Source organism: Triticum aestivum, chromosome 2A (assembly GCF_018294505.1).
Source record: "Triticum aestivum cultivar Chinese Spring chromosome 2A, IWGSC CS RefSeq v2.1, whole genome shotgun sequence".
Classification (NCBI taxonomy): domain Eukaryota; kingdom Viridiplantae; phylum Streptophyta; class Magnoliopsida; order Poales; family Poaceae; genus Triticum; species Triticum aestivum.
The window spans coordinates 131,224,984-131,250,734 of NC_057797.1; the positions used below are offsets into that span (position 1 = coordinate 131,224,984).

Sequence of the window (25,751 nt, forward strand, 5' to 3'; positions counted from 1 at the left end):
CACGACAATTGGCTACCAAGGGATTACAAGCTCAGGCCAATATGCTCACGGTCGGCCAACCCTCTAGTTCTGGTCTCGGAGCTGATTGATCCCACCACCAGGTCGTGGAACAAGCAGGCGCTTACGGAACACTTTATCGCTCCCGATGTTGAAGTTATTCAGAATATACCACTAAGTACTAGGGTGCAGGATGATTTTTGGGCCTGGCACTATGACAAGAAGGGTGTTTTTTCGGTTCGGTCGGCCTACCGTATGATTTCTGCAGTCAAGGCTCAGAGGGAGGATTGGCTTGATCATCGGCTGGGACATTCAAACATTACAGCTGACAGGAAATCTTGGTCGCAGCTGTGGAATGTACGGGTTCCCTCCAAGATCAAAATTTTCGTATGGAGACTAGCGCATACCTCGATCTCGACGGGGCATGTGCGTCATGGGAGAAATATGGCAGATTCACCAGCATGCTCGATTTGCGGAGCAGATGAGGACACTTGGCGTCATTCTCTGTTAAGCTGCTGCATGGCGCGATGCGTTTGGGCTTTAGGTGATGAAGAGCTCCTAGAGCATGTGATATCAAACCAGAACGCTGATGCCCGTCTATGGCTGTTTTGGTTGTTCGAATCAACAAGCCAACGTGATGTAACTCGGATGCTAGTGACAATGTGGGCAATTTGGTGGGCGCGCCGGAAAGCAATCCATGAGAATGAGTTCCAGAGCCCGTTGTCAACCATGAGTTTTATTAGGCGCTTCTTGGAGGACCTGGACATCGTTGAGTCCCAAAAGGAGCGACCGATGCATGTGCCTGCTGTCCCGAGAGCACGGGCATGGCTGCCGCCTGAGGATGAAGCGGTGAAGTTCAACTGTGATGGAGCATTATCGACCCTGGGCTAGAAGGGAGCAGCGGCTGTGGTTTGTCGAGACAAGTCGGGGAAATTTCTTGGAGCTTCAGCACTGGTCTTTGAAGGCTTGATCGACCCGGCAAGTTTGGAGGCGCACGCGTGTAGTGAAGCACTTGCCCTGGCCCGCGATCTGAATTTGCAGGATTTGGTGATTGTGACTACTGTCTAGAGCTGGTTTCAAACATCAGCACACAATCTCTACCGGTATATCATGTAGAATAGGCACACAACCTTATTACTGATGTTTATCAAAATTGGATCTCACGGGTTCGGTCACTGTTTGTCTTTGGTGGATCCACGTGGATCTTGTCTTCGTTTGTCTGTGTTCGTGTTTCTACATGTTGGATCCTTCTTATCTACATTTCTCTTTATTGGCGGCGGATGTTGTTCTGGTGCGCTGGTCCTATAGAGACTTATCACGATGACTTCCGACTCTCTAATACAACAAGATTTGCCCGACTTCGATAAGGGAGGGGCGAATATAGCTGCGCGCCTCCGACTCGCTCCAGTGTAAGTAGTCATTACTAGGTGATCTACGGACCTAGATGTATTTTTTACTTCCGGTGTTCTTTGAACTACCTTGACAGTTGATGAATAGATCGGAAGTTATACTCGCAAACAGGCACGAGATGGCACACGAAGCAGGTTTTATAATTTTTTCGTCCGTTGCAACGCACGGATATTTGAACTAGTAGCATATAAAACATACAAAAGTGATGATATAATAACATTTAACGATACAAAATTATATATATGTTTGAGACTTATTAGGGCCTGGCGGCAGCTAGAGGTGATGCACAATAGTGATGCCTCACCATGGCGCCGCCACCATCCCGCGCCCCACCGCTCCTGCATCTTTACCGCAACGACAACTGGAGGTGACGCGCGAGGACGGCTGCCTCACCATGGCGCCGCCACCATCCCGCGCCCCACCTCACCTGCATCTTTGCCGCAACGGCAGATGGACGCGGCGCCCGGTGGCGGCTACCCGTGGCGGCGGCAGATTTTCTCCTGCGTGAGTGTTGAGCGGGCGAGTTGACCGAACCCATGAACTGGAACGTGCTCACCCAATGCATGCATGCGGGCGAGCCTTTTTTTACTAAGAATGACATGTGGGTCCCACATGCCATAATGGTCAACATAATGGTGCAGGTTGACTTTGTGCCAGGTTGACCCCCGACGAGTGGGCCATTCATGTCATAATCATCCTTAATTTGTGCTCAATCGGTCATTTAACAGAAGTGGTAGATTTTTTTTGCCAAAAATTAGAGCAAAAGTGGTACAATAGTTTTTTGCTAGGGTTCCTAGAGTTGTAGTTTTTGGTCATGGTTGTCCCAATTATTGCAGTTTTTGTTAAATACTCCTCAAAAAACACTTTTCTAACGTCTAATATTCTGCTGCAATCCAAATCAAAAACAGTTTGACTATTTAAAGATAGTCTATCTATAGAAAAGAAAAGTGTGTTGTAGAAATTCCTGCCGCAGTTGAGCCGGACTCCTCAGAAAAGACATGGGGCGGTTGGTACAGCCCGTGATTGTCTTCTCTCCATCGAGAGCAGACATACATATACGTACGACACCACGCGCGCATGGGACAAGCAGACGTGACGAGCCACGAAGGCGCCCCGCGCTCCACCTTCAGTCCCCGCAACTATGCCGTCGTCGACGCTCGGGATCGCGCCGCTACTGGACGCCTACTTCCGGCGCCGATTCACCGCGGCGGGCCTGGTCCAGGCGTCCGTGCCGCTCGACGGCGGCGCCACCACGATGCAGTGCTGGCGCTTCCCGCCCGGCGCCAGCGAGGAGCTCCCCGTCCTCGTCCTCCTCCACGGCTTCGGCCCGCCGGCGACGTGGCAGTGGCGGCCCCAGGTAGGCCCTCTGTCGCGCCGGTTCCGCCTCGTCGTGCCGGACCTCCTCTTCTTCGGCGGCTCCCGCACGTCGCCCACGCCGGTCGACGGCGAGTGCTCCGAGGCCCACCAGGCGGAGGCGGTGGCGAAGCTCATAGGCGCGATCGTGCCCCCCTCAGCCAGGGCGTCGGTGGTCGGGACCAGCTACGGCGGCTTCGTGGCGTACCACGTGGCGAGGCTTCTGGGGCCGGAGGCCGTGGAGCGGGTGGTGATCGCGAGCTCGGACCTGCTCAAGGGCGACGCCGACGACCGCGCCCTGCTGGCGCGCGGCGGGGCCGAGCGCGTGGAGGACCTGATGCTGCCGCGCACCCCCGAGCAGATGCGGCGGCTGATGGGGCTCGCCTACCACCGCCCCCGCCCGTTCATCCCGGGCTTCTTGCTCCGCGACCTCGTTCAGGTACGTGATCAATGGCCACCATCTTTGATTTTCGTCCGGCTTTCCCGGCAGTTTTGTTCGTCCAACGGCGGCCTCACCGCGATAGCTACCAGTCCACCCAGCGAACGACTCGGACACAAGTGTCCATGTCGATTAACAGATGAACTCAGGTCTCAGCCAACCATGTCTGTTTTTGTCGACGGAGGACGATATATAATACTCTCTCCGTTTCTAAATATTTATTTTTCTAATCATTTCAAATGGACTATCACATACATCCATATGTAGACATATTTTAGAGTGTAGATTCACTTATTTTGCTTCATATGTAGTCACTTGTTGAAATATCAAAAAAAAATAAAATTAGAAACGAGGGAGTATTAGTATCAATATGATAATGCTACCATAACCGCGCAACGAACTAGCAGCGACGTCATCCAATGTCCTTGACGACGCACGATTAACAATGCACGACCAACCATGTCGACGACCAAACGTATCATCGAGCCGCCAACCATTCAGTGGAGAGACAGCATCCGTTCAACGGCCCCGCCATAGCTTCCATCAAGAGCATAATTAGGTAGGTAGTTCCGTTTCGAAAAAAAAATTAGGTAGGTAGTGCGTAGCATCGTTAGTCCTACATAAATAACGAAGGTGATGTAACATGTGTTCATTTGACTTAGTCGTGATAGGCATATGTTGTCTGATAAACAATGTTGTTGTCATGTTATCACGTTCCATTTATATTCTCTCCCATGTGTACGGGTTCTGCAGCATAAACAATATATTGTGTACAAACTTTCAACTATGGTACCTAATTAGAAGGATGTACGGTACTAATGTGTTTGTTAGATGGTGAGAGGGTGTACGGTACTAATGTGTTTCTACAAAATGGTTGCTTCCGGTTACTTTGAGAAGTTGTTGACCCAGTCAAAATCATGAATCAAATCCAAAATTAATACCTCAACTGAATGAGAGAGTTCCGTGAGAAATCATTGACCTAGTCCAAGTCGAGAACCAACGAACACCTCAATTGTACAGAAGAGCTCCAAAATTAAGCAACATAGTGTATTAGATAGATGATAAAATAGTTAAAGATAGAGGCCGTTAAATCATTGATCCGGCCAAAATTGGAGACCTCGATTGAATGGGAGGGCTATAAAATTAGGGAGCATGGTGTATTAGATGATAAAAGAATTGAAGAGAGAGCCCCTTGAATCATTGACCCGGTCAAAATCAGTGACCCAATTGCAAATTGGAGACCTCGGTTGATTGGATAGATAGATAGATAGATAGATAGACAGATAGATAGATAGATAAAAGAAATGAATGGGAGAATTTTGAGAAATTGTTGACCCGATCAAAATCGGGTGAACTAATTTCAATTGGAGACCTTCATTGATTGTGATGCCTTAAAAATTAGGGAGCTTAGTATTGTTGATCCGGTCAAAATCGAGTTGAACCAATTCTAAATTAAAGACATTAATTAATTGTGAGGCCTTAAAAATTAAAGAGCATAGTGTATGATATAAAAGAATTGAGTGGGAATGCTTTGAGAAATTGTTGACCCGGTTAAAATCGGATGACGCAATCTTAATTGGAGACCTCAATTGAATGTGTGCTCTATAAACCTAGGGAGCTTAGTGTTATAGAGGATACCATAGGTGTCGTACAAGATTAATCTTTCACTCTCAAACCACACTCAAACTTGATGGATATACTCTTCATATTAATACTTGTTAAATAGTATGTATTCTTTCCTAATTTAATGCCAGTACCTTGATACGGAAACAAATAATAAACATGTGAGAGTCAAGGATGGCCCTTTTTTTGCGGGAAATAGGTTGTCACGTTTAATTAGGGACTTTGTATCAACAGAAATGGATGGCTCTCTCCCGCAAAATAAAATAAAATGGATGCCTCTATTAGTTTGGGAGCATTTAAAAAAATCACAAATAAAACATTTTGCTGCAGTATCTCTACAGCGAGAACATAGAGGAGAAGGAGGGGCTGATCAAAGCGATATCCCTGGGGAACAAAGACAAGTTCCAACTCACTCCACTCCCGCAGGTACATACATACATCATCTAATTTTCCACAACGAACAAAGTGCAAATTGATGTAATAAAATTGCAAAGTAAACTCATAGTTTCTTCTTCACCCTATCTGCCCCCATCTTTCAGCAAGTTCTTGTGCTGTGGGGAGAGCATGACCAGATCTTCCCCATAGAGAAGGCATTCCAGGTGACGAGGTCAGCAAGCGTTTACTACTACTCTTATTACATGGTTGTGTAATCTGGTTGCAGTTGTGTCACCTTCTACTGTAACTTAGACATGAAAGATGGGTGCAAATTGATGCAGGCAGCTAGGCGCAAATGTTAGGCTGGAGATCCTGAAGAACGCTGGCCATATGCCGCAGGCGGAGGACACAAAGAGGTTCAACGAGGCTCTCCTCAACTTCCTGCTGCCCGCTCCGAGTTCATCGCTGTAATGCAATTTCATTGTCGAATTTCGGAAAGATGGTTGACAATTCCTAATTTAAGCTCCATTTTACCTGTAAGATATACTAGTACTTAGTGGTATTTTGGTTGCTTAACGCACATTCGACCATATGTACACTTGGGACCTTCAGGGAATAAACGTTGCACCAATGGAGAAAAAAAATCTTTGGCTTGTTCTTGATTAAATGCCCTGCTTTCTATACATCCATGGCATGTGATCTTGCTACCAACTGGAAGAACACACAGCACGACCGATGGTAATTGATTGTACTGAATTGTGGACCCAGTAGGACAGCAGAGGAATTTAGCTGCTGTGGTTGCTGATGTTAGTAATGTCATAAAATCTGGCCATTGGAGTATGTTGGGAGATCTGCAACTGTATGCCCACTATTTGAGCGAGCGAAATAACGTAACTGACTGGAAAAGGGAACAGCATTTCACTTGCAAAATTATCGATTGCTGTGTTTACTCCGTCAGACGCAAAAGAAGCAATCTCTGAACAAATCTGGAAAGGACTAAGTGGCATCAATCTCATTCTCTTGTGTTTTCCTGTGCCTTCAAATACTATTTCACCAAAAAATCATGTAGTTTATAATGTTGTACGTAGGATTCAAGAGGACGAGACACTTAATCCTATGTTTTACTTCTTGGGTTTCGAGAAACCCGTGAATCAAAGAGGCACTAGGGTCACGTACTGCTTGAATAAGATGTCATGACTGTGGTTGTGTCAGAGCAACTCTAACCGATAACCTAACACTTTAGAGTAAACTTTCACTTTTACTCCACTGAACTGTACCTAGCCGCCCCCCTAAAACTTTTAGAGAAGTAAAAGTTATCCTCTTCGGCCGCCCCGACTCTTATATTTAATCGGCCGCCCACCCGCTGAGTAAAAAGTGTCCCCCTTCACCTGCGGCCGCACCCACCCAACCTCGTGGGCCTTCATCGGCTAGCACACGCCACTGGCGACACCCCCCCCCCCACCTGCGGCCGCACCCACCCAACCTCGTGGCGCGGCCGCCCACCCGCTGAGTAAAAAGTGTCCCCCTTCACCTACGGCCGCACCCACCCAACCTCGTGGGCCTCCATCGGCTAGCACACGCCACCGGCGACACCCCCCCCCCCCCCCCCACCTGTGGCCGCACCCACCCAACCTCGTGGCGCATCCACTTCGGCGCCGCCCTAGTTGCCTCCATCGGCCAGCACACGCCACCGGCAACACCCACCCCCTAGCACCCGCCGCGCTCGTCCCCCACCTCGATTTGATCGATTTCTCGTTACCGACGACTATAGATCGGCAGATCTACGGTTGTTGCCGCCGTCGCCGGATTCGACGCACCTAGTCACCGACGCAATCGCGTTTTGGAGAGATTGGACGGGGATCGAACAGGGCATCCACCTCGAGCGCTACCCGCTGCCTCTCGGTATGTCCTCCTCTCACCGCTTGCATCTCACATGTCGGCCGACCATCGGCACAACAACGTCCGCTCGTCGGCCAGGCTCGGCCCTCGCCCAACAGCTCGTTGGCGAGCCTTTGCCGATAATCAAGTGTGACCACTGCTGGTGGCTAGTGGTGCGCCACGTTTCAAGCATGCCGAAACACCCGGATGGGTTTTCTTCAAGTGCGAAAAGGACGGAGTGAGTGTCATTTCATACGGCTGTTCTTCAAATTCATCGCAATGTGAAACTCATTGTTTGCTTTAACTTGTATATAGGACGGATGCAAATTTTGGTATTGGGAAGAATATATTGATCTATTGATAGCAAGAAATTTGCTTGATGTTGGTGCATTAGTTGCTAGAGATGAAGCTATAGAGGATGCAATGTTCAAGTTTGAAGAGGAAGAGAAGAAAGAACTGTGCAAGCTCGAGAAGCTGATGGGGAAAAGAAACAATGTAGTCAATCAAGAGATGGAGAAAGCATTGATCGGATTAACATGAGCAGTTAAGGAAGTAGTGTTTCTATTAAAATGTGTAATTTTTCTACTCCCTCCGTTCCTAAATATTTGTCTTTCTAGACATTTCAAATGGTTACAATATACGGATGTATGTAGACATATTTTAGAGTGTAGATTCACTCATTTTAGTTTGTATGTAGTCATTTGTTGAAATCGCTAGAAAAACAAATATTTGGGAACGGAGGAAGTAGTAGTTTTCTTTGGATTGGTTCTCTTAGTGAAGAATTGGTGGAGTATGTAATCAGATGAGTGGTGAAGTCTAACTCAATGGACCAAAAATAAATGAATTCATGTTTAAAGTTTTTACTCTGGTAAGTATCAGGGATCAGCTAGAAACTACCATTTTTTAGAGGAGCGTAGTCCTCTATAGGATACCGGGCCGTTTACTTCTCCTTTGTTTAGAGGAATCTTGTAAGAATTTCATAGGATAGGATTTCTATAGAAAAAATTCCTTTAGACCCTTTGGTTTGTAGGAATGGAATCCTATTCCTGAGGAATTCTTCCTATCCTTTACATTTCATAGGAAAATAAATATTAGCCTAGACTCAATGAAAAAAAAAATCCTATGATGTGAATCAAAGGGCATCTCCTTTCCTATTCCTACTCATAGGATTTGAGATACATATCATCTCATTTCCTATGACTTCTCTATTCCTACGATTTTCCTATCCTATGAACCAAAGGAGGCCTAAATTAGAGATTAGAGGGGATCGGTTAGAGTTGCTCTTAGCTACTGCATCAATGTTTACATACCACAGACAGCCGTTCGATCGAGGAAGAACTACGAGTATGAGGAGCTGCATGGCATATGTGATGATCATCTTCCTCATCCAAGCACCACAAGGAATATGTATTTTTAGGGAGAAAAAGAACAAAACACGCTTTCAACTTCTGAATCCTGGCCTAAGCGAAGCACATGCCAAACATAACGATGTGAGCTTGAAATCATCAACTGCCAGGTTTCTTCCGTGAAATGCACAGAAAACCAAGTCCCATAATTTTCTTTCTTTTTCTTTGGATGTGAACCCAACTCTATGAATTAAAGGGCAGATAAAATCGCATTTTCTGGCACAGCCGCAATAGAAACATTCAGAACAGGACTCTGCAGAATTCAGATGGTCCTGAGTTTCTCGTAGGATTCCATTTCTTAATACCATGACCAAAATGAACTCCTGAACGCGGGAAGAATAATCATCTGATATTACCTAATTACGCACTACCTTCCATCAAAATTGCCCAATGAGTTACAAACGAAGAAGAATACCAAGAAACCTAACAAATGTTGAATGGGTTAACCTTTTCAGCAGCTAGCGATCATCAATCATAGCAGTCTTCATCTGTTACATGAAAATAATTATTTTTGTTAGCAAGCTTTACAATGCATACAGCACTGATTCACAAGGAAAAGGAGGTAGCATAGCAGTAATATGAATTGAACATTAAATGGAAACTTACGTGCTTCCTCCTCCTGGTTCCAGTCATCATCGTCATCATCAAACTCGATATTCTGCGGAGTAAGACCATGGGAGTCAAACTATTAGACAATACGCAAGACAAAGAAATGATGCATCACTGGTCTAACCATTTCATATTTGTTGATGTGAAGGAATACACATGCATCACACAATTTTGCCAAAACCATGAACATTTTAACACCCATTTTTCTACATCGAAGAAAAACACAGTGCATAAAGTTCCATGGTACTAACCTGATTATAATCGTCATCTGAACTTTCTTCCGCTTCTGCTTCCTCCTCTTCATCCTCCTCCTCCTCATCACCCTCCTTTTCGGTCTTCTCCTCTCCATCCTACAGTTACCAAATATCAGTCAACATGGTGCCATAACCTCTCCCTATTTCCGTAATGTCAAACAGAGTGTAAGACTGTAAACCAGTAATGATATATCTTGAATAGAAATATGCCTTCCAGATATACTGCAGCAGCTTAAAAAAAACTAAAAGGTAATGATGGCTTGCCTTCTGCTTCGCTTCAAGTTTCTCGAATATATCAAATGCCTGATTATCTGGCAAACAAAGATGACAAGATCCATGTAAGGGGTCAGAGTATCTGAATATATCTACACTAGAAGTGTTCATTTAAGTTCCATTACTTTGAATATACATACAAATAGGATGGTGCAAACAAAGCAGTTTCCTTAATAAGGATTCAAGAAGATATCATAGGCATAAACAGAAGTTCACGGCAGAAAAGGCAACAAGGGAATTATGTTTTGATTTTGTGAAATATAGCATACCTGCGTCTTTATCCCACCGAAGTTTTTTCTGAACTGGTTGTGCTCGTTTAGAGCCTGAAAGGGAGATAATATTAAGGGTTTATTGTGGTGCAACCACATAGCAGAAAACAAAAAATGGTATGTACTTCAAGACTACCATGTAGCAGTTCTGCAGGAAAATTTGCAGGGATCAGTTTGAGGTATGATGCAAGAGCTTCCCGTTTGCTCTGTGTTTTACGCTTCCTATCAGAATATCTTTCGATCTCTTTGTCGTCATTCTCTGAAAAGAAACCAAGGCAGAAAAAGAAAGTAATCAGACAGAATTCAAGAAAAGAAACAAAGTAGAAATCGCTACTTGTAGAAGATATGAAACCAAACCAGAGTATTCTCACAAGGAAAGATGCTGAACTGTTTCTATGAGCTAGCAAGGAGTCTAATTATATTTATAGCCCCCGAAGATACAGATGCAAGTGGTAATATCAAATTTAAAATGGGAAAAACAAACAACAAAATTAATTCTAGACCATACAGATGTAGGAAATGTGTCCCGTGCCAACAGTATATCAAGTTGCATACAAAATAACTCTCCATAAATATAAACAATCAGGATTCATGGATCCCTTATTATTGAGCTTCTAGTTAATACGCCAATGGGTTGGAATGTATCACTGGAAATCCAGCCTTTCATAGCTAAAGAAAGTAGGAAAACACAGATTAGAGGGAAAGAAATAGAGGTTACTCGCTTGCTCTGTAACATAAGCAGTCCTGATACGTCAATTCATACGAAAACTGAAAAAACGGCAAGCTTCAATATAACCCTGCTGTATCCAATTATCTGGCCAACTACTCCAAAGAAGCAAAATCCACACTCCCTCTAGCTACATACTAGTGTAGAATCGAGAAGCAAAGCAATACAGCATACTGTGCAGCAAGAGGAAAATGAGCATATCATATCAGTTATGACAAGTTGAGTCGTGGTACTTTTCTTGGGGGCATCCGGCTCCAGGTAGTAGCAAGAATTCCTCATGAAATCATCGAGCTTCAAGGTGGACAGTATCAGAGCCTTCTCCTCGTTGGTCGCCTTGGCGCAGGTCATCTCCGGCAGGGTGATCTCCTGCAAGGGCGAGGCGCCAAGAAAGTGAATCCCGAATCCTACTAATTCAGCCAACCCCGCACGGCGACCGAGTCGAGGTGATGACTACGGAGAAGGGGGAGAGGTGTGGGGAGCGGAGGAGGCTGACTGACCGGGAAGTCCTCATGGGGAGCGTGCTTGGCGGGGTGGTCATAGCTGGCGCCCCCGAAGCCTCTGCCTCCTCTTCCTCCGCGGCCGCCTCTCCCTCCTCCTCTCCCTCCACGGCCGCGGAACGACATCCCGGGGAGCTCGACGCCGCCCCTCCTGGTAGCAGATGGAGGCGCGACGAGGCCCCGAAATTTCGGAGAAAACGGGCTGCGATCGTCGGAGATTGGTTGGGGAGAATCGAGCCGACGTCGTCGTCTTCAGTTCCGGCGCCGCCCGGAGAAGGGAGAGGCGGCTAGGGCAGAGGTGCGGCACTGACGCGGCCGCGTGCGGCGGTTGGTTCGATGTGGGAGCGAGCGACGGCGGCGCGCGCCGCCCGGAAGGAAGAGAGGGGAGGGGTAGTGCGCCGCTCGTTGGGCCGGTCTTGATGAGATGGGCTTGGATTCGACGGCAGATGTCTAACGTGTGTGTAATGTGTTGTTCTTGTTGTTACTCAAAAAAAAACATGTGTTGTTGTTGGGGGAAAATCCTATTCGCCGCTCGCTGCGGCAAACTGTCGAGCGACCGCACAGGGGGCAGCGCAGCGAGCGACAGAAATGGGCCGGCCCACACATAATGCGTCCAAACCGGTTTTGGGAACCTTCCAGAAGGTTCCCTGAACCGGATTTTTTTCCTGTATCGTTTCTTTCTGGTTCTTTTTTGGCTTTCTATTGTTTTTTATTTCTCTTTTTTTCGTTTCTGTTTCTTTTTCATTTTTTCGTTTTTTGTTTCTTGTTTCACTTTCTTTTTCAAGTTTATTTTTCTTTTTCAGAATATGTTTGTAGTTTTACAAAATATTTATGATTTTATTTTTTATTTCCTTTTCTTTTCTTCTCTTCCTTTAAAAAAATCAAAAATTTAAATTTTGTTCGTGTTTCCAAAAAATGTTCAGTTTTTGGAAAAATGTTCTCAAAATTCAAAATTTGTTCTCGTTACACAAAAAAGTACAAAACTTCTGACATTCAGAAAATGTACTGAATTTCAATTTTTTGTTCACATATTCAAAAAATGTTCGCGCTTCCAAATTTGTTCGGGATTTTTAAATATTTCTCTCCGTTTCAAAATATGTTTTCAAGATTCAAAAAAATGTTCATGCTTTAAAAAATTGTACGGACTTCCAAATTTGTTCGGAATTTTTCAAAATTTCTCTCCGTTTCAAAATATGTTCTTAAGATTCAAAAAATGTTCGTGCTTTAAAAAATTGTTGCAGAGGCCGGGGCTTGCTCCCCCTTTAAAAAAATATGATCAGGCTTAGGCTTCCTATACCGGAAGTATCATAACTAGTATCATATATGCCAGAGGTAACATAAAATTAAATGAAGAATGATAAATCATGATACAATATCATAATAAATGTTATGTTGTTTAGCACTATCATTAGTGAGGAATGTAAAACCATAATCAATTAATGAAATGCTTTTCCGCCCGCAAAAAAATTGTTTGTCATATGTCATACATGACAATAATTAAGGTCTTGCAATGTACGTATGATACTATACATTACGGAGGTAGTATCATACCATAATATTATATACATGGTACTAACTTACGATATTACTAAACGGACAGTCTTAGCCAATTGAACTTATATACATTTAACTTTTTCGGATTCCCCTAAAAAAATCTTTTTCGAATTAAACAGTCAAAACAAGGTCCGGTCCACAACATTCCAGTTAGTTATTACTAGAGTACTCCCTTCGTCTCAAAATTCTTGTCTTAAATTTATCTAAATACGGATGTATCAAGTCACGTTTTAGTATTAAATACATCTGTATCTAGACGAATCTAAGACAAAAAATTTAGGGCGGACGGAGTACAAAATACGAAACTCCACAATCCTCGGCTTCCAACCAAAGGAACCTTCTCATGAACTTCGTTGTGATATCTGTGGTGAGTGGTGACACAAAAATATTACTCCATTGTTTTTCCGAGAAGTGGGAACATACCACGGATAGCTCCACGGCAGGACCCCTGAGGGTGGCCGGACAGTCAAATAGTCTCTGTCTCTGCATAGTTTCCCTCGTACTGAGTCTACTGACGGGGAAGTACGTACGTAGATCTTTGGATCTCACGTTCTGACACATACGGTTGGCAAATACACACGCCAAAAGGTAGCATACGCCAAACTAAACTGCAATTGATTAAAGCGGTGGGGAGAGTGGCGTTTTGGTGGCCGAGCACCGTGCAGGCCGGAATCTGCGGGCGTGCAGTAGATCGCTGCGATGCGTGCGCCGCTCTTTTTGCCATATTTATACGATAGTTGCTACGTTGAAATACACCTGTGCCGTGAGCTGCTGTGCCAGACTTGTACGTGGGCCTCTGGTGCGCCCTGGAGCGGCATATCCTGTGCTTGCTGGTCTGGTTTAAAAATAGCCCATATAGGTGAGGGGTGGCAGGTGCGATATTAATCCTGGGCCCAACTGGCGATGCAGGTGACTTAATGCCCGAAGCGGTGCTTCTTCCTACTCTGGTCAGTCGTTCATCCCCTTCCAGACCGTGGCTGTGCGGAGCGGCGTTTCGCCATGGATGGCCTCAAGTTCTTCTTTGAGGAAGCAGAATCAGGGTGAGTTCCAATCTCAGTCCACTTTCCCTCGTTGAAATACTTTGATTTGGCGTTCAAGTTCTTCAATTAGTGCCTGATATTTCGACATTAATTCTTCTACGTGATGATGTTTGGATCTGAATAGATTAGAATTTCATATCTGCTACAGATTGGTTCCTAAAACTCATGCGGGTGATTTATTGGGTGGAGGAATCGATGTTGTGGAGTCTGTGGTTGCTTCGATCCATGAAGGTCGCGGGCGCTCCTCTGGTGTGATTTCTTCTGAGCCGATGGATGACAGCAGCGCCAAAGAGCAGTTCCGAGTGGTGGGCGCGAATCTCGGCTCACAAAACAACGGTGGGAGCGAAGTGGTTGGCGACTCGAACGACATGGCTTCTCAGGAAACTTCCCATGCGTCAATGGGAGATGAGGGAGATGCAGAGGGGGTGGTCGTCAACAAATCAAAGGCCTCGTGTTGGACTCGACGGTAAGAAACACACACTCATATGTTATTACTTTGCTCCTGGACCATAAACTGTACCTCCACGACATCGTTTTTTGCTGTAGGAGCAGAAACTGAAACTCCATGTAATTGCCTGTAACAAGAGAACACACATATACAGAGTTCAGCCCCGTGTAGAAACAAAAAATCCTTTTATTCTCATCTCTTTGAAAGCATTCTTGCTTGACCCGGAACATAATTCTTGCATTCGGTTTTGGTTAAGCTAGATGATATTCTACTGATTCTCTAACAACTGATAGACATTCTTTTATCAGGAAAATCACTGTTAGAATCGGTCTGTACTAGTAAGTAGTATATTTAACAACGTTTTTCCGCGGGGGGTGCAGTGTCAGGATTGGCAACGCGCCAGAAGAGAGGGATGCCAACCCAAGCAGAGTCCCTGCCCTCGAGGCTTCAATGAGAGCTTATGCAGACAACAAGGTTGGCACGGTTGTTAACCCGGCAATCGGAACTAGCTTTGACACGGTTGAAGAAGCGTATGAGTTTTACAACCTATATTCCTGGGAGACAGGGTTTGGCGTTCGGTATGCCAAAAGCAGGTTGAACGTCCATCGGAAAAAGTGCATGCAGGAGTTTGTATGCGCGTGTGCGGTATGATGATTCATTAATTCAGACAAGCACTAAAAAGTTTCCCCGCCACTGCTCTTTCAAATTTTTATGATCCCATAATACATCAAAAACATGTGCAGGGCAAGCCATTGCAGTCGAACAGCCGCTCGTCGAGGTGTGGATGCCCTGCGTTGATGCGGGTGCTTAGATCAGATGATAAAGGGTGGTACATATGCGAACACAAAGCAGAGCACAACCATTCTGTATCGGTTAACTGTATGGAGAAGCTGCACTGGAAATCACACAGGCACATAGATAGATACACTAGAGACTTGGTGAAACAGCTAAGAGAAAACAATATAAGCCTGAGCAAGGTTTATAGTGTGGTTGGCAGTTTTTTTGGATCTGTGAAGGAGGTGCCATTCACAAAGAGATCTCTCAAAACTCTTTGTGGAAAACTGAATAGAGAGCAGTCGGAAAATGATGCTACAAAAACAATAGAGGTGTTCAATGCCATGCGGGCTGAAGATCCTGAGTTCAAGTACAGTGTGCAAGTTGATAGTGATGGCCGAGTCAAGACTTTGATGTGGACAACAGGAAGAAGCATAGAGCAATTTAAGTGTTTTGGAGATGTTGTAACGTTTGATACGACATACAAAACAAATCTATACGACATGCCATTTGGCCTCTTTGTTGGTGTCAACAATCACTTCCAAAGCATTATATTTGGAGGGGTGCTGATGAGCGATGAGAAAATTGAAACTTTCAAGTGGATATTCACAGAGTTTTTTCAGATGATAGGAGCGCCACAACCACGCACAATGCTCACAGGTGAACAAATAAATGATCTCATCTGTTTAGTGTTGTTGACCTTTCCTTTTAGGATTGGTCTGAAAACGTTTTCATCCTGTAATTTGCTGACAGAGAATTGTTGTTTTTCAGACCAAGCTCGTGCAATGGAGGTTGCCATAGAAGATGTCATGCCGCATACAACACATCGGTGGTGCAAATGGCATGTGCTGAAGAAAGCAAAAGAGTGCCTTGGGCCACTCTTAGGCAAGGGCAGCGAGTTCAAACAAGAGTTCAACAAGATGGTGCACCACATTGTTAGCGAGAAAGAATTCGAGGATGGTTGGGCATGTATGGTTGAGAAACATGGTCTACAAAATAATGTATTCCTCACACAGATATATGAGACGCGGATGAAATGGGCTAAACCTTACTTCATGGATGTTTTCTGCGCCAAAATGACCAGCACGCAACGTAGCGAGAGTGCTAATCATTTGCTCAAAGGATATGTGCCACCAGGATCACCGATGCACCTTTTCGTCCGGCAATATGAGAAGATGCAATTTGACAGAGATTCAGAGGAGAGCTATCAAGAGAAGAGAACGAAACTGGTAAGAATTAAAAGTTTTGTGTGTTGTTCGTCGATGGTAAAATTATATCTACATGAACCATTTCCTGTGGTTTGAAAGCACATATCGAAAGATAATAACACATGACAGTGATATGTCTAACGCATGCAGGGGGGCGTTGTGCTGGCTCAGAACCTACCTATTGAGGTACATGCATCGAAAATTTATACAAGGGCCATGTTTGAAAAATTTGGTGAGGCACTATATGAATGTGGATCATATGTTCTCATCGAAGATGTGCCTCGTCGTGAATACACAGCGAGGCATGTAAAGAAGGATTCAAGGGACAAATGGTGCAAAAATGAATTCCGCGTTCAGGTCAACGAGGATGCAGACGAATTCAAGTGTGAATGTGGAATGTTTGAACATTTTGGCATGGTGTGCAGCCATGCCCTGAAGGTGCCTTTTTCTATGGTTATTGCTCAGTTGTACATACAAGACCACATGTGTGCCTAAAATAAGAGTGTAGATTTTGAGCCTGATCGTTTTTCTCTTGTTTTCAGGTAATGATACAGCTTGGTCTGCAGGAGGTCCCAGCCGGGCACATAATGAAGCGTTGGACAAGGGATGCAAGGGACATACTACCTCCAGAATTTCTGCGTTACCAAAAGGATCAGGGTCCTCTTAAGTACTCTTCGCGGCGACATAATAATCTGCATCTGATGTGCCTTGAAATTGTTAGGCTAGGTGACAGCAATGTGGATGCGTATACTCTTGCGATAGAGCAGCTACGAAATGTGAAAATGTTGCTCGAGCCGGTGGCTGCTATACGTGATGGCATGGGATTATCAGACAGAGAGCTGGCAGGTGATTCTGCAGGTTCAACGACAGCACAGAAGCATCATTTTGGCCCAACAAATCAGTTGCAAAGTGCCTCACAATGTTCAGATAGCTTTGCGGCGCCATCAAAGAAGAGACCAGCGGGGCGCCCCACGACTAGCCGCGACAAAGCACCGTACGAACAGCCAGCTAAGAGGAGTAGGTTCTGTTCAATCTGTCGTGGCCAAGGGCACAAGAGCACAACATGTCCGCAGCGGGGTGATCTGCCAAAGGCGCCAAGGAAGTCACCTCGCTGCTCCAGATGCAGCCTGACAGGCCACAGAAGGAACACCTGCACCAACACGCCCAAGGCAGATTTCTATGGTTGAATTTATCTTTTTTCTTTGCTTGAAGTATGACAGTTTCGTGTAACAGGGCTTTGAGAGGATGTCATACTATTAGTGACCACTCGGCGTATTACTGAACCTATGTAGAGACCATCATGTCTTTGGTAGCGTTTTCTGTGAGGATAATTATTTGGTGATGATGTGTTTGTCAATGTGGATGCACTCTTCATTCTGCGATTTGCATTGCGTCAGTTGCCAAACTGCGGTGCTTCGATTTGATGCACCTCTTGTATGAAGAAAAAGTGTAGTATTTTTTTTGTGTCAAAAATAAAATAATTTGTGATGATTTTCTGATTCAGGGCAAATAGTGTACACAGAGAGAATCATTAGAAGACAAGCAATGTGTAGTTGACTGTTTCAGCCAGAAAAATATTCGTAAAAAAAAGAATTAGCATAACTGCAAGAATTAAAATGCGTCGAAGGCGGATAATTTCGTAAATTTGATAAAATGGTAAAGTAAGACGATGCGTGGGCTATCATGGGTTTGAGCATTTTCAGTGGGCTGAAGCCTTTGCCTGGAACGAACCGAGGATGAAGACGAAGCCATGTCGAACTTGTTTGGGCACGCTGCGGCTGCGATGGAGAGCCATCTCTCCTATAAATACACGGCCAGACCAAGGCAACGGCAAGATCCTCAACGTTCGACTCCAACGGATCCCTGTTGTCGCACACCTTGACGGGTCAACTCCGGTGCCGTGTACACTCGTCTATGATTATATGCTGTGCTGCACTGGTGTACCGGCTCGTGTACGTGTGCCCGCAGAGTTTATTTAAATAGCAAATACGGAGGATCGGCAGCCGACTCTGGCGCGAATACGGTCAAAATACGGACGCGTCTTAATGGCTTGCACCGATCGCAACGAGCGCAAGCGGCACTGATTCCGGCCTGCACGGTGCTCGGCCACCAAAGACCATTTTCGCGGGGCCTCATGTTATATATCCGGGGTACAGGCTCCCATGGTGGGAATTAATCAAGCAGTTTCTTACCACTCCAAGTTTACTGCAATCTGTCCAAGAATGGATGAGGTGGCGCTCAACGTCGAGGTCGGCGAGCTCGACCCGGGACCAGGGATGCAGGGCCATCATCGGTCAGTGGAATGGCTGATCTTCGCCATCGGCTTCACCACCGCGTGCATGGCGGTCGCCGCGGCTCTGTACAAGGCGCCGACCGGCATCTTCGACGGCCACAAGCTCGCCTACTACGCCTCCGTCGTCTCCGCCGGCGCTGCTGGCTTGGCGGAGGCCGTCGCTGCGATGGCATGGATGTCCGGCGCCTTGGCAGGCAGCGAGCACGCACGCCGTTGCGTTCTCTACGCTTCATTTGTGCCGCTGGCGTTCATGTCCGGCCTCGGTGGAGTTCGCATGCTTCTCAGGTAAGAAGAAGAATTGCTGATTTGCAGCTTTGCCCGGCATTACGACCTCACCTGCTAGTGCTTTTACGTTGGCTGGAGCTGCAAGGTTTGCAACCATCCTGCTGCCCATATTTCGTTGTTGGTATCCGTTGGCGATGTAAAGTGCGTGACTGATCTATGCGTGTGTACGTGGTTTGTAATAAGTAAACACCTCGATCATTTGGTTTGTAGCAGACTGTTCCATGTACTTCTTGGCCTCTCCACTGTCCATGAAACATGCCGAGAGTTGTACGACTCTTTTTTTTGACAGAAAAACTATAAAAAAAAACCTCTAATATAATTGATGCAATAAACTCAAATTACAAATATCATGCCTTAAATTTGGGTGGGTAGTTGCACGGCTCTTTGTAAGACTATGAAAAGTCCTCGATGGTGGGCGGCGTCAATGTGCGTCCCTGGCTCCCTCCCGCCACGGGGTTCTCCTCTTCATCCACGGCCGCCCAGGAACAACGTCGCGAGAAAGCCTCTCCGTAGCAGATGTGAGGCATCAGACCATGGCCTCGCTTCCATGCTCGAGCTCGAGCTCGACCCGATTTTAGGCCACTTCCAACGTATCGATGCTAAGATGAGGTGCTAAGCACATTAATTTCTTTAGCAATTAAAGTCCGTAATGCATAGGTGATACTAACTTCTTATAGATAAGCATCCTTCATTTAATGTTTTAGCAACTAAAAAATTTCATGCAATGGTGGACTTCTTTCATTTAAGTGTTTTGTCTAGGTTCACGCCCATGACATTGTTTTTTTCTTGGAGTCACCACACTCATCTATCTTCTCTTAATTACCTTGTCATATCAGATTTTTCGCTTATGTGGCAGCCTTAGCACATGTATAAGGTGAAGCATTGTGAGGGGTGGGCGGATGGGCTGCCAACTCTCGTCTTCTCCTTTTTAGTGGTATAACTGTCACTTGAAGACAGGTGAGTGGCCCACCATCCGCACCTACAAAGGCCTGCTTGGTATGGGCTAGTTTTTTATTTTTATGGAAAGACCTTCATGATTAGCTTTATTAACTAAAATTACACTTACATCGCTTGTTAATAAAGAAAAAAAAATTAAAACTCGGAGGTGTACCTGGTCATACCAACGGTGGATTAGACCTCCCAAAACTAGCTAGCTCAGGGGCTAGTTTCACCATATGGTGTGGACCAAATCGGTTCGCATGTTGGGGCGGGCAAATGTACATCTTGTTTACTTTTTTTTTCTAGCGAAGCACACCCAAACTTTATTAATTAACAGAGAAGTATGCATGAGTTCTTATACACTACTTTCATGTGAGACTAACATTTTTATAGAAGGCACAATAACAAACACAAAAGTGTGACTTTAACTAAAAACCGATCTTGGTTTTAGTTTCGCTTCCTAACCTACCATTGGTGTTTTAAATTCTCTGACACTACATGCTGAAGGAAATATGACCTAGAGGCAATAATAAAGTTATTATTTATTTTCTTATTTCATGATAAATGTTTATTATTCATGCTAGAATTGTATTAACCGGAAATATAATACATGTGTGAATACATAGACAAACATAGTGTCACTAGTATGCCTCTACTTGACTAGCTCGTTGATCAAAGATGGTTATGTTTCCTAACCATAGACATGAGTTGTCATTTGATAAATGAGGTCACATCATTAGGAGAATAATGTGATTGACTTGACCCATTCCGTTAGCTTAGCACTTGATCGTTTTAGTTTACTGTTATTGCTTTCTTCATGACTTATACATGTTCCTACGACTATCATATTATGTAACTCCCGATTACCGGAGGAACACTTTGTGTGCTACCAAACGCCACAACCTAACTAAGTGATTATAAATGTGCTCTACAGGTGTCTCGATGGTACTTGTTGAGTTGGCATAGATCAAGATTAGAATTTGTCACTCCGATTGTCGGAGAGGTATCTCTGGGCCCTCTCGGTAATGCACATCACTATAAGCCTTGCAAGCAATGCAACTAATGAGTTAGTTGCGGGATAGTGCATTACGGAACGAGTAAATAGACTTGCCGGTAACGAGATCGAACTAGGTATTGGGATACCGACGATCGAATCTCAGGCAAGTAACATACCGATGACAAAGGGAACAACGTATGTTGTTATGCGGTTTGACCGATAAAGATGTTCGTAGAATATGTAGGAGCCAATATGAACATCCAGGTTCCGCTATTGGTTATTGACCGGAGACATGTCTCGGCCATGTCTACATAGTTCTCGAACCCATAGGGTCCGCACGCTTAACGTTCGGTGACGATCGGTATTATGAGTTTATGTGATTTGATGTACCGAAGGTAGTTCGGAGTCCCGGATGAGATCGGGGACATGACGAGGAGACTCGAAATGGTTGAGACGTAAATATCGATATATTGGACGACTATATTCGGACATCGGAAAGGTTCCGAGTGATTCGGGTATTTTACCGGAGAGTTACGGGAATACGAGGAAGAAGTATTGGGCCTCATGGGCCAAGTGGTGGAAGAGAGGAGGTAGGGCGCCCCCCTAGCCCAAACCGAATTGGACTAGGGGCCCGACCCCCCTTTCCTCCTTTCCTCCCTCTCCTTCCTTCTCCCCTTCCCTCTTCCTTTCCTCCTCCTAGTAGGAGTAGGAAAGGGGAGTCCTACTCCTACTAGGAGGACTCCTCCTGGCGCGCCCTACAGGGGCCGGCCGGCCTCCCCCCTTCCTCCTTTATATATGGGGGTAGGGGGCACCCTAGAACACACAAGTTGATCACAGATCCCTTAGCCGTGTGTGGTGCCCCCTCCACCATAATCCACCTCGATCATATCGTAGCGGTGCTTAGGCGAAGCCCTGTGTCGGTAGTAACATCATCACCGTCATCACGCCGTCCTGCTAACGGAACTCTCCCGTGAAGCTCTGTTGGATTGGAGTTCGTGGGACATCATCGAGCTGAACGTGTGCTGAACTCAGAGGTGTCGTGCGTTCGGTACTTGGATCGGTCGGATTGTGAAGACATTCGACTACATCAACCGCGTTCGCATAATGCTTCCGCTTATGGTCTACGAGGATACGTGGATCATACTCTTCCCTCTCGTTGCTATGCATCACCATGATCTTGCGTGTGCGTAGGGAAATTTTTGAAATTACTACGTTCCCCAACAGTGGTATCTGTCGTGGATCTAAGACTGACAGTAGAATGGGGGTAGGTATGAGGAGGCAAGATTCTATCTATGGCGAAGTTGTACACACGAGTTTTACGAGTTCAGGCCCTTCGCGTAGGAAGTAACAGCCCTACATCTCGGTGCCCTAAGGCGGTCGACTAGATTATGTATGTGTGTATGTTTACAGGGGATGCGAACCCTTGTGCCAGTGGAGGGGGGTGGCTTATATAGAGTGCGCCTAGAACCCAGCCAGCCCACGTTACAAGGGTTTTAAGGTACATCAAGAGGGGGGGCGTTACTAGTAACGCTAACAATCAAGTGACATAAATGTCTATTAAGTCTATGAAGTAATGTCCGACCGTTGCCATGCAGAGTGACTCTAGATCTTCTGTCTGTCGAGTGGTAGTTGTTGCAGTCGAGTGACTTTGAGTCTTTTGAGTGGAATGCTTCGTGGTCGAGTGGATTATTGTAAGTGCATCTAGTGCCACCCCTAGTTGGTTTTTGGAGTATTGACGACAAACCTGGTTGAGGGGCTAATGTGTTTGTGAGAATTGCAGGATAACACATGTAGTAGTCCCTCATTGATTTGGTTTACCTACCGGAGATGACCCCTAAAAATGTGTGAAGACATTGAAGACAATGGTGGTATGTGAAGATATTCACATTGAAGACTATGACATGAGAAGACATCGCATGAAGACTTTGGAGCGCGAAGACATAGTTGTTTCGTAGTTTCATTTTCTTCTTTGTTGAGTCATAGGAACCACTGTACTGTTAAGTGGGGTCCAAGTGAACAAAGTAAGAGTGAATAAAGTGATGCTCAACCAAATCCTAAGTCTTCGAGCGAAGACAATGAGAGCAAATCTTATCCAGAGCTGGATAAGTCAGCTTTACTTGTAGCCCAAGTCAAGCTGTCGCGTGTGTTTGAAATCTGACCGTTGGAACATGTGTCAGTTCCTTAGTGACCCAGTGTCATTTCGGACAAATCAGGTCGGGTTGCCTAGCGGCTATAAATAGCCCACCCCCTACACCATAAATTAATGGCTCCTCAGAGTTAGTGCACAGCTTTTGTCGTTTGAGAGTAACCCACCTCCGAAGCCTTTGAGAGAGAAATCCTTGCGAGGACAAAGCCCAAAACACCCAGAGCGCAAAGAGTGTTTGGCATCACTGAAGTCTTTTTGTCCGCGTGATCTGAAGACTTATTACACTTGAGGACTGTGAATCCTCCAGCCGGTTAGGCATCGCGTTCTGAGCATCCAAGATTCATTGTGGATCACCGGTGAACAAAGTCTGTGAAGGTTTGGAAGTCTACCTTGAAGACTTACCTGAGTGATTGGGCGAGGACTGGGTGTCCTTAGCTCAAGGGGAATAAGGTGAAGACACAGTCTTCTGAGTTGAATCTCAGCCTCCCTAACCAGACGTACAGTTGTCACAACAACTGGAACTGGTCCAACAAATCCTTTGTCTTCACCAAGCAACTGGTTCTATCTTTTCCTTCTCTTTACTTACAGTTGATCTTCGTGAAGTCATTGCCTGCTTGCATTATCTGTTTGACTTCACTGTGCGACTGTTTGTTCTGATTGGCTTCATACTATCTTCCATCCTGATCCATATACTGCCTAGCTGCTAATAGTCTTCGTGCTTTCACTTCATTGAATACTTGACTATGGCTTGCCTAGTGATACGTCTCCAACGTATCTATAATTTTTTATTGTTCCATGCTATATTATATTCTGTTTTGGATATTATTGGGCTTTATTATACACTTTTATATTATTTTTGGGACTAACCTATTAACCAGAATTATTGTTTTTTGCGTATTTTAGAGTTTCGCAGAAAAAGAATATCAAACGGAATGAAACCTTTGGGAACGTGATTTTTGGAACGAACGTGATCCAGAGGACTTGGGCCCTACGTCAAGAAAGCAACCAGGAAGGCATGAGGTAGGGGCGCGCCTACCCCCCAAGCGGACCCTCCACCCTCGTGGGGCCCACGTTGCTCCACCGACGTACTTCTTCCTCCTATATATACCTACGTACCCCCAAACTACCAGATACGGAGCCAAAAACCTAATTCCACCGCCGCAACCTTCTGTACCCGTGAGATCCCATCTTGGGGCCTTTTCCGGAGCTGCACCGGAGGGGGCATCGATCACGGAGGGCTTCTACATCAACACCATAGCCTCTTCGATGATGTGTGAGTAGTTTACCTCAGACCTTCGGGTCCATAGTTGTTAGCTAGATGGATTCTTCTCTCTTTTTGGATCTCAATACAATGTTCTCCCCCTCTCTTGTGGAGATCTATTCGATGCAATCTTCTTTTGCGGTGTGTTTGTTGAGACCGATGAATTGTGGGTTTATGATCAAGTTTATCTATGAACAATATTTGAATCTTCTCTGAATTCTTTTATGTATGATTGGTTATCTTTGCAAGTCTCTTCGAATTATCAGTTTGGTTGCCTACTAGATTGATCTTTCTTGCAATGGGAGAAGTGCTTAGCTTTGGGTTCAATCTTGCGGTGTCCTTTCCCAGTGACAGTAGGGGCAGCAAGGCACGTATTGTATTGTTGCCATCGAGGATAACAAGATGGGGTTTATATCATATTGCATGAGTTTATCCCTCTACATCATGTCATCTTACTTAAAGCGTTACTCTATTCTTTTGAACTTAATACTCTAGATGCATGCTAGATAGCGGTCGATGTGTGAAGTAATAGTAGTAGATGCAGGCATGAGTCGGTCTACTTGTCGCAGACGTGATGCCTATATACATGATCATACCTAGATATTCTCATAACTATGCTCAATTTTGTCAATTGCTCAACAGTAATTTGTTTACCCACCGTAATACTTATGCTCTCGAGAGAAGCCACTAGTGAAACCTATGGCCCCCGGGTCTATTTTCCATCATATTAATCTCCCGTCAACAAGCTATTTCTTTTGCCGTTTATTTTGCTTTCTTTACTTTGCATCTTTATCATACAAATACCAAAAATATTATCTTATCATATCTATCAGATCTCACTTTCGTAAGTGACCGTGAAGGGATTGACAACCCCTTTTTATTGCGTTGGTTGCGAGGATTTTATTTGTTTGTGTAGGTGCGAGGGACTCGTGCGTGGCCTCCTACTGGATTGATACCTTGGTTCTCAAAAACTGAGGGAAATACTTACGCTGCTTTACTGCATCACCCTTTCCTCTTCAAGGGAAAACCAACGCAGTGCTCAAGAGGTGGCAAGAAGGATTTCTGGCGCCGTTGCCGGGGAGTCTACGCAAAAGTCAACATACCAAGTACCCATCACAAACCCTTATCTCCCGCAGTACATTATTTGCCATTTGCCTCTCGTTTTCCTCTCCCCCACTTCACCCTTGCCGTTTTATTCGCCCTATCTTTTCCATTCGCCTCTTTTTCACGTGCTTCTTGTTTGCTCGTGTGTTGGATCACTTGTTTGTCACGATGGCTCAAGATAATACCAAATTGTGTGACTTTACTAATACCAACAACAATGATTTCCTTAGCACTCCGATTGCTCCTCTTACCGATACTGAATCTTGTGAAATTAATGATGCTTTGTTGAATCTTGTCATGAAAGATCCATTTTCCGGCCTTCCTAGTGAAGATGCCGCTACCCATCTAAACAACTTTGTTGATTTGTGTGATATGCAAAAGAAGAAAGATGTGGATAATGATATTTTTAAATTGAAGCTATTCCCGTTTTCGCTTAGAGACCGTGCTAAAGCTTGGTTTTCGTCTTTTCCTAAAAATAGTATTGATTCTTGGAATAAGTGCAAAGATGCTTTTATCTCTAAGTATTTTCCTCCGCTAAGATCATCTCTCTTAGAAACGATATTATGAATCTTAAGCAACTTGATCATGAACA

The 25,751-nt window shown here is 45.1% G+C and overlaps 3 protein-coding genes across 3 annotated transcripts; 2 read left to right on the plus strand and 1 right to left on the minus strand.

Annotated features, from left to right (window-relative positions):
- Positions 1-2,466: 2,466 nt before the first annotated feature.
- LOC123187971 (dihydrolipoyllysine-residue acetyltransferase component of acetoin cleaving system) lies at positions 2,467-5,864 on the plus strand. The gene is made up of 4 exons (XM_044599989.1): positions 2,467-3,199; positions 5,153-5,248; positions 5,362-5,429; positions 5,539-5,864. The coding sequence occupies exons 1-4, from the start codon at positions 2,549-2,551 to the stop codon at positions 5,666-5,668; spliced, it is 945 nt and encodes a 314-aa protein (XP_044455924.1). The 5' UTR covers positions 2,467-2,548; the 3' UTR covers positions 5,669-5,864.
- A 2,803-nt stretch (positions 5,865-8,667) lies between these two features.
- On the minus strand, positions 8,668-11,561 carry LOC123185001 (glutamic acid-rich protein). The gene is made up of 8 exons (XM_044597020.1): positions 11,111-11,561; positions 10,847-10,979; positions 10,023-10,145; positions 9,887-9,940; positions 9,609-9,655; positions 9,342-9,440; positions 9,088-9,139; positions 8,668-8,969 (listed from the first exon to the last, which is right to left on the minus strand). Exons 1-8 carry the CDS (start codon positions 11,234-11,236, stop codon positions 8,950-8,952), a joined length of 654 nt encoding a protein of 217 aa, XP_044452955.1. The 5' UTR covers positions 11,237-11,561; the 3' UTR covers positions 8,668-8,949.
- Positions 11,562-13,547: 1,986 nt separating this feature from the next.
- On the plus strand, positions 13,548-17,516 carry LOC123187972 (protein FAR1-RELATED SEQUENCE 5). Its single transcript, XM_044599990.1, has 7 exons — positions 13,548-13,704; positions 13,853-14,170; positions 14,533-14,797; positions 14,896-15,586; positions 15,698-16,155; positions 16,285-16,572; positions 16,677-17,516. The coding sequence occupies exons 1-7, from the start codon at positions 13,664-13,666 to the stop codon at positions 17,319-17,321; spliced, it is 2,706 nt and encodes a 901-aa protein (XP_044455925.1). The 5' UTR covers positions 13,548-13,663; the 3' UTR covers positions 17,322-17,516.
- Positions 17,517-25,751: the final 8,235 nt, after the last annotated feature.

Excerpts from the sequence above, each read along its gene's own strand:
- LOC123187972 (XM_044599990.1), top strand. The coding sequence starts at position 13,664 with ATGGATGGCCTCAAGTTCTTCTTTGAGGAAGCAGAATCAGG. Across the intron at positions 16,156-16,284 it reads AAGAGAAGAGAACGAAACTG|GGGGGCGTTGTGCTGGCTCA; the intron begins GTAAGAATTAAA and ends TAACGCATGCAG. Across the intron at positions 16,573-16,676 it reads TGTGCAGCCATGCCCTGAAG|GTAATGATACAGCTTGGTCT; the intron begins GTGCCTTTTTCT and ends TCTTGTTTTCAG.
- LOC123187971 (XM_044599989.1), top strand. The coding sequence starts at position 2,549 with ATGCCGTCGTCGACGCTCGGGATCGCGCCGCTACTGGACGCCTACTTC. Across the intron at positions 3,200-5,152 it reads TGCTCCGCGACCTCGTTCAG|TATCTCTACAGCGAGAACAT; the intron begins GTACGTGATCAA and ends ATTTTGCTGCAG. Across the intron at positions 5,249-5,361 it reads AACTCACTCCACTCCCGCAG|CAAGTTCTTGTGCTGTGGGG; the intron begins GTACATACATAC and ends CCCATCTTTCAG.
- LOC123185001 (XM_044597020.1), bottom strand. The coding sequence starts at position 11,236 with ATGTCGTTCCGCGGCCGTGGAGGGAGAGGAGGAGGGAGAGGCGGCCGC. Across the intron at positions 9,441-9,608 it reads AACTTGAAGCGAAGCAGAAG|GATGGAGAGGAGAAGACCGA; the intron begins GCAAGCCATCAT and ends TGGTAACTGTAG. Across the intron at positions 9,140-9,341 it reads CAGATGACGATTATAATCAG|AATATCGAGTTTGATGATGA; the intron begins GTTAGTACCATG and ends CTTACTCCGCAG.